Genomic DNA, 16,420 nt, shown 5'->3' on the forward strand with positions numbered 1-16,420 from the left:
AAAAGAAAAAAAAAAGTATATGCGTTACGCAAAAACACTTACAATTGCGGTGTGAGGTTGTGGTAGGGCCACCGTCCAAATCGGTGGAATGTGGTGGTCCATGTTAATGCCACTTTACAATTTTAATTCAGTGAAGTTTAGTTTAAGACACAAGATTTTATTGACAGTTGGACAAATCCACCTTTCTATCTACTTTTATTGGGACAATATCACCCTCACATTGTTGGATTTACGTGTTTGGAGATTTGAGGGGAATGGAGAATCACCCTCAGAAGATTGTGATTAGGACATACCTACCCCACTTCTAACTTCACATATTAGCTATAGTCTAGAGTAAATATCTCCCAAACCCCTTAAATTTCTACAGGTTCATCTTCAATATAGCCCTATTGAGGATTTCATTCAATACCACGGATGAGAAAAATCTACCAAGTTTAGACAAGATATAAACTAGATATGTGGGAGTACAAAAAAGGAAATCTTGTAGGCTTGTTTCGCCGCGGAAAATTCAAGTGAACATATTTAATGGGCTAAGGTGGTCGCATTTTACCTTACCAACTCCAGAAAAACGGAAAATACAGGCCTAAATTGTTTGTACATACAATCTTCTTAGGGCCTAAAATCCAAAATGAAGAGCTAAAAATTCAAATAGGCTTAACTCTTCTGCTTGGGTTATTTGTGACTGTTGGAACCTGCACAATCTATAACTAGAATTTTGAATAAGGTGAATTGCTCAAGGATAAAGTTGGTTCTCATCTATTAAGAAAAATTTTGAAGCTCCCCTTAAAGGAAACAAATAGAGTATAAAGAAGTAAAGAACAACCAAAATATGGCAAATAGTTTCAATACATACTCTGATTATACTAAAGTATTTACACGTAGAAATGTACAGGCATATCTATTGTACAGCTGCTGATTACCTTGCCAAAAAATTTCTGCATCTCATCAATTTCGTTGCTTGATCACCCCACACTGATACACTGAACATAGATTTTGACAGCTTAGGACTTGGGGATTGAAGATCTTGTACAGTCATACACATGACACAAGTTCTCTTCCCATATATCATCGTGTTTTTCTTGCTATAAGCTTCTTTTCTTGAGGTAGGTACCAAGAGAGGCGAAACCAAGATTTAGAGCCAGTAAGTTCAGAACGAACATATCGATATATTTTAAATGCCTTTTCATCTATATACGTAATTCGATCCATAAGTAACAGGTTCAACTTGGGTTCAGTTGAACTCACGGAACCAATCCTAAATTCGCCTCTGAGTACCAACATAAGCCTTGTTATACCATAATTCCTTCCCTCTTCCAAAAGATGTTGTCAGTTTCAACAAACCAAACAAGCATTTGAGCCTTGAGCCAGATTCATCAAACTATCTTAGAGACTTCCAATGCTATTTGTTCCTGCAGACTTAAAACACTTAAGCCTCTACTCATTTTACTTTCTTCCGCATTAAAAAGTTCTTCATAATACCTCTTCCACTGCGAAGGTTTCCTAATTCTCCTGATTAAATCTAGGCTTTCGCTGTTGCCTCTTAGAAACTGCAGAATCTGTATCAATGCAAAGTTATGATCTTAGTTCATGACGGACAACTTAAGATCAATGCTAGTGACAAAATTGAATTAGCCGATGGAGGATAAAATGCAGGAGAACGTCAAAAGCCTAGATTCAATTTAATATTCCTTAATGTCTACTTGAAAATTAAAATTGATCAAACAGCTTTTAGTACTTGCCTGATTTATTCGGGGTCGTTTAATTGAAGACTGTTGCACACACAAAGAAGCAGCTAAGACCATGAGGTTGATCTGTAGTAAGTTGTAGTCATCACCAAGTGAAGGATCAACAAGTTCTCTAATCCTGTTCTTCTTCAGCAGGGGTTTAGCCTATAATAAGCAAAAAAGAGCATTCGTCATGTTTGCCCGCCATATAAATTTTGGATAAGATACGTAGAGGGAAATATTGTAAGGACTTGATTTATATGCAGTGACAATGCAAAAGAGAATTTTAAATCATCAATGTATCTTAACCTGTAGTAGCAGGTTACCTGCCTTATTTTCATGTACCTAATTCCACTTATTATGGACGATTTTTGTAGTTATCTATTAGGGGATCTGGATAGTGTAAATCTTCTATTAAACTCGTATAACGACGGTGGAGAAATAAGGCATACCCAAATGACGAGGCTTTGTTGTGAGTAATCAAGGGCTCGGCGTCCAGTGATAAGTTCCAAAAGTAGCACTCCAAAAGCAAAAACATCAGTTTTTTCATCCACTATGCCATGCATCAAGAACTCGGGAGCAAGATAGCTGCAGTCACAAGGTTATATGAGAACATTTTAGTAAGACAAAGTCACAAGAATCAGAAGCCTTATACTGCAAGCAGGAAGATAAGAGAAGGCCAAACATGTACACACCCGAATGTTCCTTCAAATTTCCCTACAGTGAGGTGAGTCCATCGCTCTGGTAGCCATTTTGCAAGCCCAAAATCACATATCTGAATTTAAAGTAGAAAGAATTTCAGGTTTTATTGATACCAAGAAAGTCGGAAGTAACAAAATGGGATTCTGTCTCCATTGTGTATACTTTTATTAAAGCACTTAACAATTAGGAGAGAATTATTATTATTAATAATTAGAATACCTGAGGTTCAAGGTCCTTTGTGAGCAATATATTTGCTGCCTTAATATCTCTATGGATAATCCTTCTTTGACCACCCTCATGAAGATATAATATCCCTTCAGCTATCCCTATGGCTATTTTATACCTGATTTTCCATTCTAGTTTCTGCTTCGATGCTGTGAAATATTGTAATGTAGAGTTAAAAAATACAGAACGAGGAAAAAAAAAAGACACAATACACAGATCTATTGAAGCACTAACCGTGCAACATATTGGTCAAGCTTCCATAAGGAGATAGCTCAAGAACAAGAAAGAGTCCTCCATCAACAGCATAACCAATCAATTTAGCAGTGTTTGGATGGTTGATATGTGCCATTATCCCTAGCTCAGATAAGAAATCCCCTATTCTCTCATCTTGGGGTCCCCTCATCAGCCGCTTAACCGCGATAAATTGGCCATTTCGCAAGCGTCCTTTATGAACTTCAGCATAACCCCCCTTTCCTATCAAATTTTCTACAACAAAGCCACGCCAAAGATTTAACAATCAGAAACTTCAAAATATAAGATTTTCACTTAACAATATCTATACAACTACTTATACCTCCATCACAAGCGAGTTGGAGTCGGCTATATGAATCCGCACTAGACATGTAGCTCCATTTTAAGCTCGCATCAGTCCAATATTATAAAAGTTAGTTTCTTTAGCACTGTGTGGGTTGCCTGAATAGTCACTCAACTTATAATAATAGCCAAAGATCTTTTAACTTTACCTAGTTAGCTTCCATGATCATTTTAACCGGAACTATAACCTTTAGGGGTCGTTTGGTTGGAAACAAGTTATCCTAGGATAACTTATCCCGGGATTAGTTATTCCACCCTCCCACAGGGATAAAATAACACTACAATCCCAGGATAACTAATCCCGGGATTAGTTATACCATCATTTTATCCCAACCAAACGTGGGATAAATTCATCTCAAATATAAGCCCAGGATTATTTCCGTTGTACCAAACGAGCCCATAGTGCCTATTTAGTGACGTGGCATCTGTAAGTTTTTCAAAAAAAATATTTAAAAATGAATTCTTGGATTTATTTAGGACCCAACCCACCCTAAAACCGATCCATCTCTGACCCGACCCACTAAAAGTTCTGTACATTTTCTACTTAGCATATAAATCTTTAACAAGCCTGAAAGACTTCTAGCTAACACTGCACCTAAAGTAACGGTACAAACACGAGTAAAACTTAACAATAGTTGTGTCACTGCAAAATGTAACAAAAGGAGTACAACAATTTGAGGTTAATTGAAATTTCGCGCAGATTACTAACCTTGGTGAAAATTGTTGGTTGCAGTTTGGAGCTCGGAGAGGGTGAAAAGTTTCCACTGAGGTTTGAAATAGTGCAAACCATTATCCAGAATTGGATTTGGCATGACACTGCTACTTGTCTCTCTCATGCTTCTGCTGAATCTTTTGGACAGCTTCAGAGAACTAGTAATTAGAGGATCTTTCGTCATATGTCCTTTCGATTTACTTCTAAATAGCTCAAGAAAACCAGCCCATCGCGAACCAGATCTTTGATTTTTCGAGCCATCTAATTCTGATGTGCTTGCTTTTGAAGAGTCTGATTCAGATTCTGCAGTTCTCAAAAAGTCCTCAAGAACTGTATCTGGAGAATATGAATTCACTTTTCCTTTCTCCATGTCTAAAGCTCACACGTCTACAATAAAGTAGAAAACACTTGTTAGACTAATGGACTAAAAACCTACAATATAATGGTTTTTTCAAACCATGTATAGTTGCCAATTGCCAAAGTTATTCAAGTAGAAACACAAAACCAAATCAAGAACAATAACAGCTTTTAAGGGTCCGTTTGGATATACTTTTTTTGCTTTTTCAAGTTTCTTTTCCCCAAAAATCTGTCTGGTTATACATTGTGCCAATTTTCACTCCCATTTTCAAGTTAAAATAAAATTCCCTCACAACTCTTTAACATTTTTTAGATTGAAACTATGTCTAAACACAACTTCGACTTCCAAATACCTTTATTAATACTACTTCTTAAAAAAATATCACCCATTCATGTCCATATACTTACTAAAATGACTAATCCCTAACAAAGAAACTAAGATAGATGACAGTACAAATTAAAAAGTTTGGAACGTTAGTACAGAACAAAAAGCAAAATATTATGATAAAAACATGCTGAAACTGGCCTGAACAACGAGGAAATCAACAAGTAAAACAGAGCATCTCCCAGAAACTATTAGTATTTCTTTTATTTCATTATATATGAGACTGGGACGAAGCTAAGCTTACAGAATATTGAAACAGGCTAACAAAAGAAAGATGTACAGCAGTAAAATGGAAGCAGAGCAAAACTATCAAGAAAGATGGAAAATTGAATAAAAGAGCAGCTAATGAGCTACTTCTTGTATCCCAATTTACGTGGCATAGTTTGACCTGACCGTGATTCGAACATAGAGCTTTAAGTCTTTTGAAATAGAATTTATATACTTGGAAATACTATTAATCAAAATAATTAACAACTTAAAATATTCATTCCAAACTGTATACATAAATTGCAATGGAAGGAGTAAATGAGTATTGCAGAAATACACAGAAAGAGAACCAAGTTATCATAATCCACCCTAGATAGGAAGAAAAAAAATACAAAGCACGTGTTCCAAGAATTTTTGTTCATTGATAGTTTTGAAACAAGTTGATACAGAATAGAAGTTTCATAAGCCATGCATATGATGACATACCAGAAAGAAGAAGAAGAAGTTGACAGACCTTTTCCAGAACTAGAAGGAAGCACAAAGTTCAAGAAACAGAACTGAACGGTGGAAGAGATAATAAATAGTACTGTAAATATGGGTATTGGAGCAAAAATATATTTATGGGTTTTAGGATCACATACGCATATAGGAAATAAATAAAGAATTCTTTGTCCTGTTTTTTATTGGAAGTGTATTTTTGAAATAAAGGAGAATTCAAGTTTGGCTCCTAATTTCAATTTTAAGGTTCCTTATGTCTTTTTTGTTGTTATTCCTAAAGGGGTACTTTATATTATTACTCTTATGAAACACGCAATAGGCAGATGTTATTGTTCTATTTTCTTCACAAACAAGCTGCCTAACTTACCCCACTCCTCACCAACCAAGATAACACATAAAAAGGAAAAATACAAAAATGAGAAGCTTCAATGTAAAGGAGAGGAAAAAGAAAAAACAATTATTTTCAAGAGCTAAACAGTAGCTCGATTGTACAATTTTAGGAATAATTATAGTTCAGGTTTTACTTTATTATAACGAAGTTATCAAATTATTTTTTTAACAAAAAGGCCACTTAATTTTATTAAAGCATGACATGAAAATAACTAAATTATTTTTTATAACTACATTTGTAATTTAATTTTGTCTAAGTACCAAATATTGACTAGCTAGGAGGAAATAAATGATTATTTTATAATATTTAAGTAAAACTAAAATGATATTTGTCATAAAAAATAATTTAATATTTCTAGTACGATAGAACAAAATTGAATGAGATCCACCAAGAAATTACCCCGTAGAATTGTTGCTTTATATTTAGAAGCGTAAGGTTCAATAGTAATCATTATTTTACGTTCCTTATACCAGCCTTCTGGTCTCTTAAAAGAACTATTAAGAACAAAGAAGAAAATAGATAAATAAAACAGAAAATTAGCTAGAGAAAAATGAAATAAAGTATATAGAAGCTGCTAAAAGAACTATAGGAAGAATGACGAAATATTATTGAAGCTAATGTGGTTGCTTTAATTAAGCCACTTGTGTTGTCACTTGTCATGTGTGAGTCGTGATTATCATGCTTTATTGGAAGTGTATGTAATGGGATAAGATAAGAACTTCAAAATTTGAGTTCCAATCCATTTGAATTTGATTTAATATTTGGTTCCTAAACACTTGCTGCTCTTCATTTCAAGGTAGTTGACCCACTTAAGCTGAACTATTTTTTATAAATATATTTCAAATTTGCTTTAAAAAAGAAGTATTTCAAATTTAAATTATGCCTAGATTAGAAAGAATTTTAGTGTTAGATAATTATTAAGTACGAAATATCGAATAATTTGGACTTAAACAGAATAATTATGATATTGAGGTCTCAAATGAATTCGGATTGAGCATAGTTATTGTTAGTATATCAAATTAAGTTAATATGTAATATTATACGGTACTGAGAAATGTAATAACAACATACTTTATACAGTTAAATTGAACCAATAACGTAAAAGAATTATACCATCTGTATATTACTTAAATTCAAATTCTATATATGATTCCTCATATTTTGTATAAATTATGAGCTGATCCTTGAGAGCTCGATAAGTTACTAAAAGTTTAATAGATTATATATTTCTTTAAAGAGAATAATATGGGTCACCTATATGAATCAACTCTGAAATTAAAATAATAAAACAAATAAAAAGAAGAAAAAGACATATGCATTGCCCAGTAAATGTGTAGTCATTAATTTGAACCAACTCTTGTTTGGTTTAGGATTCTTTTTTCTCTTTTTAACGTGGCTTTCTCTTCACCAAACATCATATACAACTCTCGTTTTTCTTTTTCATAAATTTTATGTGAATGAATCGCAAGAATAACAAAAGTGATATTCATCGAAATTTTGAAATGTGTATCGTGTATAACTCAAGTACTATCTACAAATTTTTACGATGTAAGTTTTGTGTTGTTATGTAATTGCACAATTTCATTGTACTAGTGAATAAATAAAACGAATCTTGGGAGAAACCATTGTTAATTGATTTATTTCCTTCATCCCTGAAAATGGATCCGCAAAATAGTAACCATAGGATTTAAATCTGTTCTTTCCAAATAAGTCCTTTTTCGTTTTCAATATTTCAAATATTAATAGTTGAACAAAGATTGAGAGTTGAAAAATGTGTTATAAAATAAAGACTATAAAGTAAATAGACCAGAGACAAATATATAGAGGCTAATATATTTTTCAACTTTGAACTGATATATAAATGAACTGAACTGACTTCCTATTTATAGAGGAAAAGAAGCATCTGTGAGGCTTTTCAGAAGCTGCTGACAAGCTGCCTGCTTGAGCTACTTGCGAGCAATCTGCTTGAGCTGCTTGCTTGATTGCAAGCCTGAGGAAGCTGCTGCAAGGCTTTTCAGGAAGCTGCTGGCAAGCTGTCTACTTGAGCTACTGGCAAGCTGTCTACTTGAGTTACTTGCAAGCTTGAGCTGCTTGCAAGCTGTCTGCTTGATTGTAAGCTTATCCAGATGACTGTGTATTTGAATGGACATCCACAATACGGGGTATTTATAGCACTCCCCCTTGGATGTTCATTAATAGATTTGTGCCTCGTTAAAACCTTGCTAGGAAAAACCCAGTGGGAAAAATCCAAGTGAAGGAAAAAGAGTACAAATCTAGTAATGCACATTACAAGCTGCCTCATTTAAAACCTTACCAGGAAAACCCAATGGGACAAAACCTTGGTTAAGGGGAAAAGAGTACAACACATAGTTTACTCCCTCTGATGAAGAGCACAATTCAGATGTCTAAGTCTTCGCATTCCAATCTTGTTTACCATCTTCTCAAAAGTTGAGTTCGGCAAAGATTTAGTGAACAAATCTGCTGGATTATCACTTGAATAAATTTGTTGTACATCAATATCACTATTCTTTTGGAGATCGTGTGTGAAAAATAACTTTGGTGAAATGTGTTTCGTTCTGTCTCCCTTTGTGAATCCTCCCTTTAATTGGGCTATGCATGCATCATTGTCTTCATATAAGACTGTGGGTATTTTGGTATCACACTTCAGGCCACATCTTTCTCTGATGAGATGTATCACTGATCTCAACCACACACATTTTCTACTAGCTTGCTTCATGAATAGCTATTATCTCAGCATGATTTGAAGAAGTAGCAACAATGGACTGCTTTGTAGATCGCCATTATATAGCAGTACCTACGCATGTAAACAAATAGCCTGTTTGAGATCGAGCTTTTTGTGGATCAGATAAATAACCTGCATCAGCATAACCAACAAGATTTGTACTACCTTTGTTAGCATAAAACATACCTATATCAATAGTACCTTTTAGTTATCGCAGTATATGCTTAATTTCGTTCCAATGTCTCGGTGTAGGAGAAGAGCTAGATCTTGCTAGCAAATTAACAGAAAATGCTATATCAGAGCTTGTAGAGTTAGCAAGATACATGAGTGCACCAATGGTACTAAGATATGGTACTTCTGGACCAAGTAGCTGTTACACCTCAGAAACTTTCATGTCGTCGTATGATAGCTAGACTAATGCGGGGTGAAAAGTATACGATGTTCCTACCAGTAAGAAAGGCCACTTAATGAATCTAAATGAGATTTCAAATACTTTTGAGATAAGAGAAGAAAGTTAGTTGAAGAATGTAAAGTATAAGCCGAAAAAGGGTTTGCAGAGTCCCGAGCTGATGTTCGCTTAATGATGTTCTAAATTTTTTTTGTAACGCTCCTTATATTGTTAATGAAGTGTTAAACAAGTGTTAAGAAGGTTCCATAAGGATTGGAGATAAAACGAGTCGACGAGGGCAAGTTTCGGGAAACTGGGAATTGTACGATCCTATATACGGACCTTATAAAATATACGGCCCGTATGTCTGGCCGTAGAATTCTCCCAGAGAAGGACGAGGTTCTGGAAGGAATGTACGGTCCTTTATACGGACCGTATAAATAATACGGTCCGTATAATAGGCCGTAGGTTCGAGTCGGGACAGATTTTTAAATTTAAATAAGGGACCCAAGCTCATTTAATTCATTTCCCATCTTCTCCCTAACACTCTCCTGTCACGACCCGACTAGGGGCCGTGACGGGTACCCGAGGCTTACCACCGAGCACCACTCATTCCCTTACTTATCATACTCATACCATAAGAAAATCATTTTTCATTGAGAACATAAATACTTTTATATACACAAGCCTTTCGGCCATCAAAAAGATAATATATATATATATATATATATATATATATATATATATAGTAGTAACATCGTGAGACCATATAACTCACATATGCGTATGTACGAGCCTACATATGCGTATCTACGAGCCTCTACTAGAGTACTAGACATATGGACGGGACAAGACACCGCCGTGCCCAAAATAAATATACATTTACCTACATAAAAGAATAAACCAAATACCACCTCCGGAACAATGGAGTGCTCTCAAGTCAGCTAACAGTTCCTACGAGTCTGGATCACCTCCCCGTCTACCTGTGGGCATGAACACAGCATTCAAAAAAAAAAAAAAACGGACGTCAGTACGAACATTGTACTGAGTATGTAAGACACGACTGAAATGAACATAATGGAAGAATCATAAGCCATAGGAGGAAAATGTAACCTGCATGAGTTTTATAGGTGGATACATTTCATACATATATCGTATATTTATATAATCATAGTACATGTATCATCATAGCACATATATCATCGCATCATGATCATCATCGTTAACCCGCGTCCGGGTAACCATCATATGCCGCCCACTAGTGGTGATCATGCCCGACCCTCTAGGCACGGTGTGAACATAGCGGCCCGCCTTAGCGGTGACATGCCCGACCACGCAGCCCGCTTTCGCGGTGACATGCCCGGCCAACTAGGCGCGGTGGAATCGTATCGTCACATAATCATTCATAAACTTAACATTTTCATACCTTGCATAAGTATATCATAAACTTACATTATCGTATATCTCATAGACATATCCTGACTTAGCATCACTATACATTTATCATCAAAACATACATTAGGACTTGAAGCAGCTATGGCTATGTCGGGGTGACATAAGGTCGTGAAACCCCGATTATATTATAGAGTAATCATCAACACCAGCTCTCACCTTGAAGGAACTAACAATTTAAGGTGAGTGTACATAAAGAAAAGCGTCAATGAAACCATACTTAGAATCATTAGCTTCACGGACCTCTTACTTTACTTTAGGATTCTTTATGCTTAACTCATCGTCATCATTATCTTGCTCGTTGTATCTCTTTTCTTTACCTCATACATATATAGCTCATTACATTCGTCGACTCGTAGTTCCTTTGTTTAGGATGATTATGGAAGTCTAGGAGATTCGTGTCATAGGAGTCATGCCATAGAAAGAAGGGACTAGCCTTACATACCTCTTTTGTTTAGCAGTTTTATCGCTTGATCGTTCTCCTTTGATGCTCGCGTTTCTACCTTCAAGAGGATCCGCATCAACATTAGTTAATCGATTACAAGAACGCGCTTACTAAAGCTAATGAAAATTGGGCAGCATTTCCTTTGTTTATACAACTTTCCCCATATTCTATATCAACTCCCAAACATCCACAACAACATTCACAATTTCACTTCAATTCCTCCATAATCGTGGTCATAGTTCATTATTTCATTTTCTCACATATAATACTTATCCCACGTTCTAAATGTCATTCATAACATACTTAAGATCACAACATATGAATATTCATAATTCACTCCAAACTACTATTTAACAATGGCACGCACTATTCACACATTCATGACCCAATTTCTATATCTTTCTACAATCCAAGTGTTTTAACTTTCAACCCCTTAACAACATAGAATGATCATAAAACTCACCTTAGATAATGGAAGAATAAGCTTGGAGTGGAAATTCTCTTCTTGCACAAAAAACCCTAGTCCACTTCCCTCGGGATTTCTTGACTTAGATGAACTTTGGTAGGTTTCTTACACTTGATTTTGTGGGTTTAATGTAGTTGATCATGGATTTCTCTTGGTTTCTTGTGGATGGAGAGTGGAGAGAATTCTAGAGGTTTCTATGTCCAAAAATGGTAAAATAATGAGTTAGGGTCGAATTTGGTCTATTTATAGTGGTCCAAAAAATTCTGGACTGACACAATATGCTGCAAGCTTTGCTAGAAGCAAAGCGTGCTTTGCGAGCCGCATGTTGTGTCGCAGACCTCGCAACATCACCAAATTTCACTGTCACACTTTGCTACGCAACTGCGTGGCCGCAAAGCGCGCTTTGCTGCTCGCATGTTGCGCCACAAAGTGCGCCATAATGTGACATTTTACCAAACTTCCACCGAAACCTAACTCCGATGATCCGATGAGTCTTAAACCTTCCTGAGGCTTACTAAAAATGGTTTTTCTCTATTATATACCCAAGATGGACATATCTATACCCATGACCTCGAAAAATTTATCCTACTTCCCAAGGCTAGGACAATTAGCATTCGGCGAAACTCAACGTATGAAAATGAGAGGTGTAACATTCTCCCCCCCCCCCCCCCCCCCCCCCCCCCCCTCTTTTGGAACATTCGTCCTCGAATGTTAAACACTCGGGAATTCTATGAAAATTTCTCCAGAGTTTCCCCTGTAATATGGCACTACCATCATATCACAACAACCCATAATAATATTGCCTCACAGGGCTACAACACATTTATGGCCACGCACGACCAAAAGCATGAAAAGAAAGCATACACACCTCATAATGTTAATGTTTCATCTTGAATCTCTCCTGGGGGTTGGAATAAGTGCGGGTACTTGGACATCATACTCTCTTCTGCTTCCCAGGTCATTTCCTCTCGGTTGTTATTTCGCCACAAGACTTTGACTGAAGCTACTTCCTTATTCTGAAGCCTTCGTACTTGCCTGTCTGATATGGCAATGGGCACTTCTTCATAGGTTAGATTTTCTGTCACTTGAAAGTCGTCTATTGGAACAATCCTCGTAGGATATCCAACACACTTGCGGAGCATTGAGACATGAAAAACTGGATAGACTGATTCAAGCTCTGAAGGCAAGTCCAATTCGTAAGCTACATGACCCACCTTGCGGATAATTTTATAGGGTCCAATGTATCGAGGGCTTAACTTCCCTTTTTTGCCAAATATCATCACCCCTTTCATTGGCGACACCTTCAGAAATACCCAGTCATCAACTTGAAATTCTAAGTCTCGCCAGTGGTTGTCCGCATAAGATTTTTTGGCGACTTTGGGCTGTCAACAACCGATCTCGGATCACCTTGAATGTTTCCACTGCTTGTTGGATCAATTCAGGTCCTATCAGCTGCACTTCTCCTATTTCAAACCATCCAATTGGAGACTTGCACTTCCTTCCATATAGAGCTTCATACGGAGCCATTTGGATACTGGAATGGTAGCTATTGTTGTATGCAAACTTGATTAGAGGTAAGTGGTCATCCCAACTACCCCCAAAATCTAGAACACATGCTCTTGGCATATCTTCTAAGGTCTGAATGGTACGTTCGGCTTGCCCATCAGTCTGCGGATGGAATGCCGTGCTAAGCTTCACTTGAGTACCTAGACCTTTTTGAAAATATTTCCAGAACTTGGCTGTAAATTGTGCTCCTCTATCTATGATAATGGATGTTGGTATGCCATGGAGTCGCACAATTTCTTTGAGATACAACCTAGCATAATCTTCTGCGGAATATGTGGTTCTAACTGGAAGAAAATGAGTTGCTTTTGTCAACCTATCCACAATCACCCATATAGAATCATACTTGCCTCGGGAATGAGGTAACCCCACAATAAAATCCATGTAGATCACTTCCCATTTCTAGGTAGGGATTTCCATTGCTTGCAATAATCCTCCTGGCTTTTGATGTTCACTCTTCACTTGCTGGCAATTTGGACATTGAGCTACAAATTCTGCTATGTCTCTCTTCATGCCATCCCACCAATATATCAACTTGAGATCATGATACATTTTTGTGGCACCTGGGTGAATAGAATACCGAGAATAATGAGCTTTTTCTAGAATTCGACGGCGCAATTCCGCAACATTCGGAACACATAGCCTGTCTCGGTATCTAAGGATTCCATCCACGGAAATTTCAAATGGAGACTTCTCTTGGCCATGAACTGTATCTCTGTAATGGCACAATTGAGGATCTTCATACTGACACTCTTTCACTTCCATATTAAGAGACGAAACTGTGGAATCATTAATATCAATTCCTGCACCACCCGAATCAATTAAATGTACTCCAAGATTAGCCAATTGGTAGAGCTCATGAATTAATTCTTTCTTCTCCGGAGGAACTTCACATAGGCTACCCATTGATCGGCGGCTAAGCGCATCAGCTACTACATTTGCTTTTCCGGGGTAGTATAAAATGCTCACATCATAATCTTTTAATAATTCTAACTGCTGCCTCTGTCGCAGATTCAACTCCTTCTGTTTGACAATGTATTGGAGACTCTTGTGATCAATATAGATATCAACATATACGCCATACAAGTAATGTCTCCACATCTTTAATGCATGAATGACTGCAGCCAATTCGAGATCATGAGTTGGGTAGTTCTTTTCATGTTTTCGCAGCTGTCTAGAAGCGTAAGAAATGACTCTACCGTGCCGCATTAACACACATCCTAACCCAACGCCGGAAGCATCATAGTACATCACATAACCATCTGCCCCTTCTGGAAGTGTTAAGATTGGAGCTGAGGTTAATCTGTCCTTTAACTCTTGGAAGTTGCGTTCACAAGCATCATTCCACTGAAATTTAGCTGACTTCTGGGTTAGCTTTGTCAATGGGGCTGAAATAGAGGAAAATACCTCTACGAACCTTCTATAGTAACCGGCCAATCCCAGAAAACTACGGACCTCTATAGGCGTTGTAGGCCTTGTCCAAGTCTTCACAACTTCTATTTTCTAAGTGTCGACTCGAATGCCATCATCTGAAATAACATGGCCCAAAAACGTCACAGAATTCAATCAAAACTCGCACTTTGAAAATTTTGCATATAATTCTCGGGTTCGAAGAATTCCAAGAACAATACGTAAATGATCTGCATGTTCTGATTCTGTTCGAGAGTACACCAAAATATCATCAAGGAATACTATCACAAATAAATCCAAGAGAGGCCTAAATATATTGTTCATCAAGTTCATGAACACTGCCGGAGCATTAGTCAACCCAAACGACATCACTCGAAACTCATAGTGGCCATATCTCGTTCTAAAAGCGGTTTTGGGAATATCTTATTCTCTAACTCTCACTTGATGATAACCCGACCTCAAGTCTATTTTAGAAAATCACTTGGCACCCTGTAGTTGATCAAACAAATCATCAATCCTTGGGAGAGAATATTTATTCTTTATTGTCACCTTATTTAATTGCCTATAATCAATGCACATTCGTAGGGAACCATCTTTATTTCTCACAAACAAGACTGGTGTTCCCCACGGTGATGAACTGGGTCTAATAAACCCCTTCTCAAGCAAATCTTTCAACTATGCCTTTAATTCTTTCAATTCTGCCGGAGCCATTCGATAAGGAGGAATGGAAATAGGCTTGGTGTCCGGCAACATATCAATAGCAAAATCAATCTCTCTCTGGAGGAAGACCTGGAAGCTCATCTGGAAATACATCCGGGAATTCATTCACTACCGGAACGGATTGGAAAGTTGGCCACTTTGCTTCGGTGTCATGTACTCGGACTAAGTGATAAATATAGCCCTTAGCCATCATCTTTCTCACCTTAGGGTAGGAAATAAACCTACCTCTTGGGGATGCTGTATTACCCTTCCATTCAAGCACGGGCTCTCCCGAAAATTGAAATCGAACTATTTTCATCCGGCAATCCACATTAGCATAACATGAGGCCAACCGATCCATACCTATAATCACATCGAAATCTAACATTTTCAGCTCAATTAAGTCAGTTTTGGTCTAGCGATCGCATATCATAGTTACACAATTTTTATACACTTGTCTAGCTATCACGGGATCACCAACCGGAGTAGATACCTCAAAAGGTTTAATTTGCTCATGTTTCACCCCAATACGACCAGCAACATATGGAGTAATATAAGATAGGGTAGAACCCGGATCTATCAATGTATACACATCATGGGAGAATATGGATAATGTACCTGTAACCAAATCCGGAGAGGACTCAAGATCCTGTCATCCGGCTAAAGCGTACACACGGGGCTGAGTAGCACCTGAAGTAGATGCTCCCCCTCTGCCTCTACCTCGACCTGCTGAAATCTGGGAAGTCTGCCCTGCCGGGCGTGCTGAAGAGGAACCAGCTGCTGATCCTGTGGGCTGAACCCCAACTCTACCATACCTCGAGGGAAAATCTCGCATCAAGTGCCCAGTTTGTCCACAAACATAGCAAGCGTCTGTACCCTGGCGACATAGCCCTGAATGTAATTTACCGCACCGACTACATCGCGGTACTGGTGGTCTCCTCTGACTATGATCACCCCCAAACTGAGAACCCGAAGCTCTCAAACTCTGACCCTGTCCTGAAGGAAAGGAGCGATCAAATCTACTACCTGTAAATCGTGGAGGTGCACTAGTCACCGACTGGCCTGAATGTCTGGAATGTGTGTGCCTCGATCTCCTTCTACAATCACTGCTTGCCCCCATAAATTTGGCCCTTTTGTTTTTCCTTCTATCGATATCACGATCATCCCTTTGTGGAGGTTGTTGTCCTTCTAAATTCTAGGCATGGTCTTGTATTCGGGAAATATCCATCCCATCTTGTAACGAAGCAGTCAAGCAATCCTTAAATAAATGTGGCCCTAAGCCACTCACAAACCTGTGTACCCTATCTCCCATATCGGCCACCATAGTCGGGGCATATCTAGCCAACGAATTAAATTGAAGGCTATATTCCTGGGCACTCATATTTTCTTGCTTTAGATTTAATAACCTATCCGCTCTAGCTCGGCGCCTCGGGTGGAAAATAGTGACGGATGAAAGCAT

The 16,420-nt window shown here is 37.6% G+C and overlaps 1 protein-coding gene across 4 annotated transcripts; it reads right to left on the reverse strand.

Annotated features, from left to right (window-relative positions):
• Positions 1-765: 765 nt before the first annotated feature.
• On the reverse strand, positions 766-5,635 carry LOC132609941 (receptor-like cytosolic serine/threonine-protein kinase RBK2). 4 transcript variants are annotated; one of them, XM_060324162.1, is made up of 9 exons: positions 5,393-5,635; positions 3,955-4,344; positions 2,886-3,137; positions 2,646-2,800; positions 2,420-2,499; positions 2,177-2,312; positions 1,740-1,889; positions 1,480-1,556; positions 766-1,409 (listed from the first exon to the last, which is right to left on the reverse strand). In XM_060324162.1, exons 2-9 carry the CDS (start codon positions 4,325-4,327, stop codon positions 1,400-1,402), a joined length of 1,233 nt encoding a protein of 410 aa, XP_060180145.1. In that variant the 5' UTR covers positions 4,328-4,344; positions 5,393-5,635; the 3' UTR covers positions 766-1,399. The 4 variants fall into 4 exon arrangements, with proteins under 4 accessions (XP_060180145.1, XP_060180144.1, XP_060180143.1 ...); XM_060324161.1 differs by having other exon boundaries at positions 766-1,556; positions 5,421-5,634; XM_060324160.1 differs by having other exon boundaries at positions 766-1,556; positions 5,393-5,634.
• Between the last annotated feature and the right edge of the window lie 10,785 nt (positions 5,636-16,420).

Source organism: Lycium barbarum, chromosome 9 (genome assembly GCF_019175385.1).
Source record: "Lycium barbarum isolate Lr01 chromosome 9, ASM1917538v2, whole genome shotgun sequence".
NCBI classification, from domain to species: Eukaryota; Viridiplantae; Streptophyta; class Magnoliopsida; order Solanales; family Solanaceae; genus Lycium; species Lycium barbarum.

Coding starts and splice junctions, on each gene's coding strand:
- LOC132609941 (XM_060324161.1), bottom strand. CDS start 4,327: ATGGAGAAAGGAAAAGTGAATTCATATTCTCCAGATACAGTTCTTGAG. Junction 2,500..2,645: donor CAAAGGACCTTGAACCTCAG/GTATTCTAATTA, acceptor CTTTAAATTCAG/ATATGTGATTTTGGGCTTGC. Junction 1,890..2,176: donor AACAAAGCCTCGTCATTTGG/GTATGCCTTATT, acceptor TGCTTATTATAG/GCTAAACCCCTGCTGAAGAA.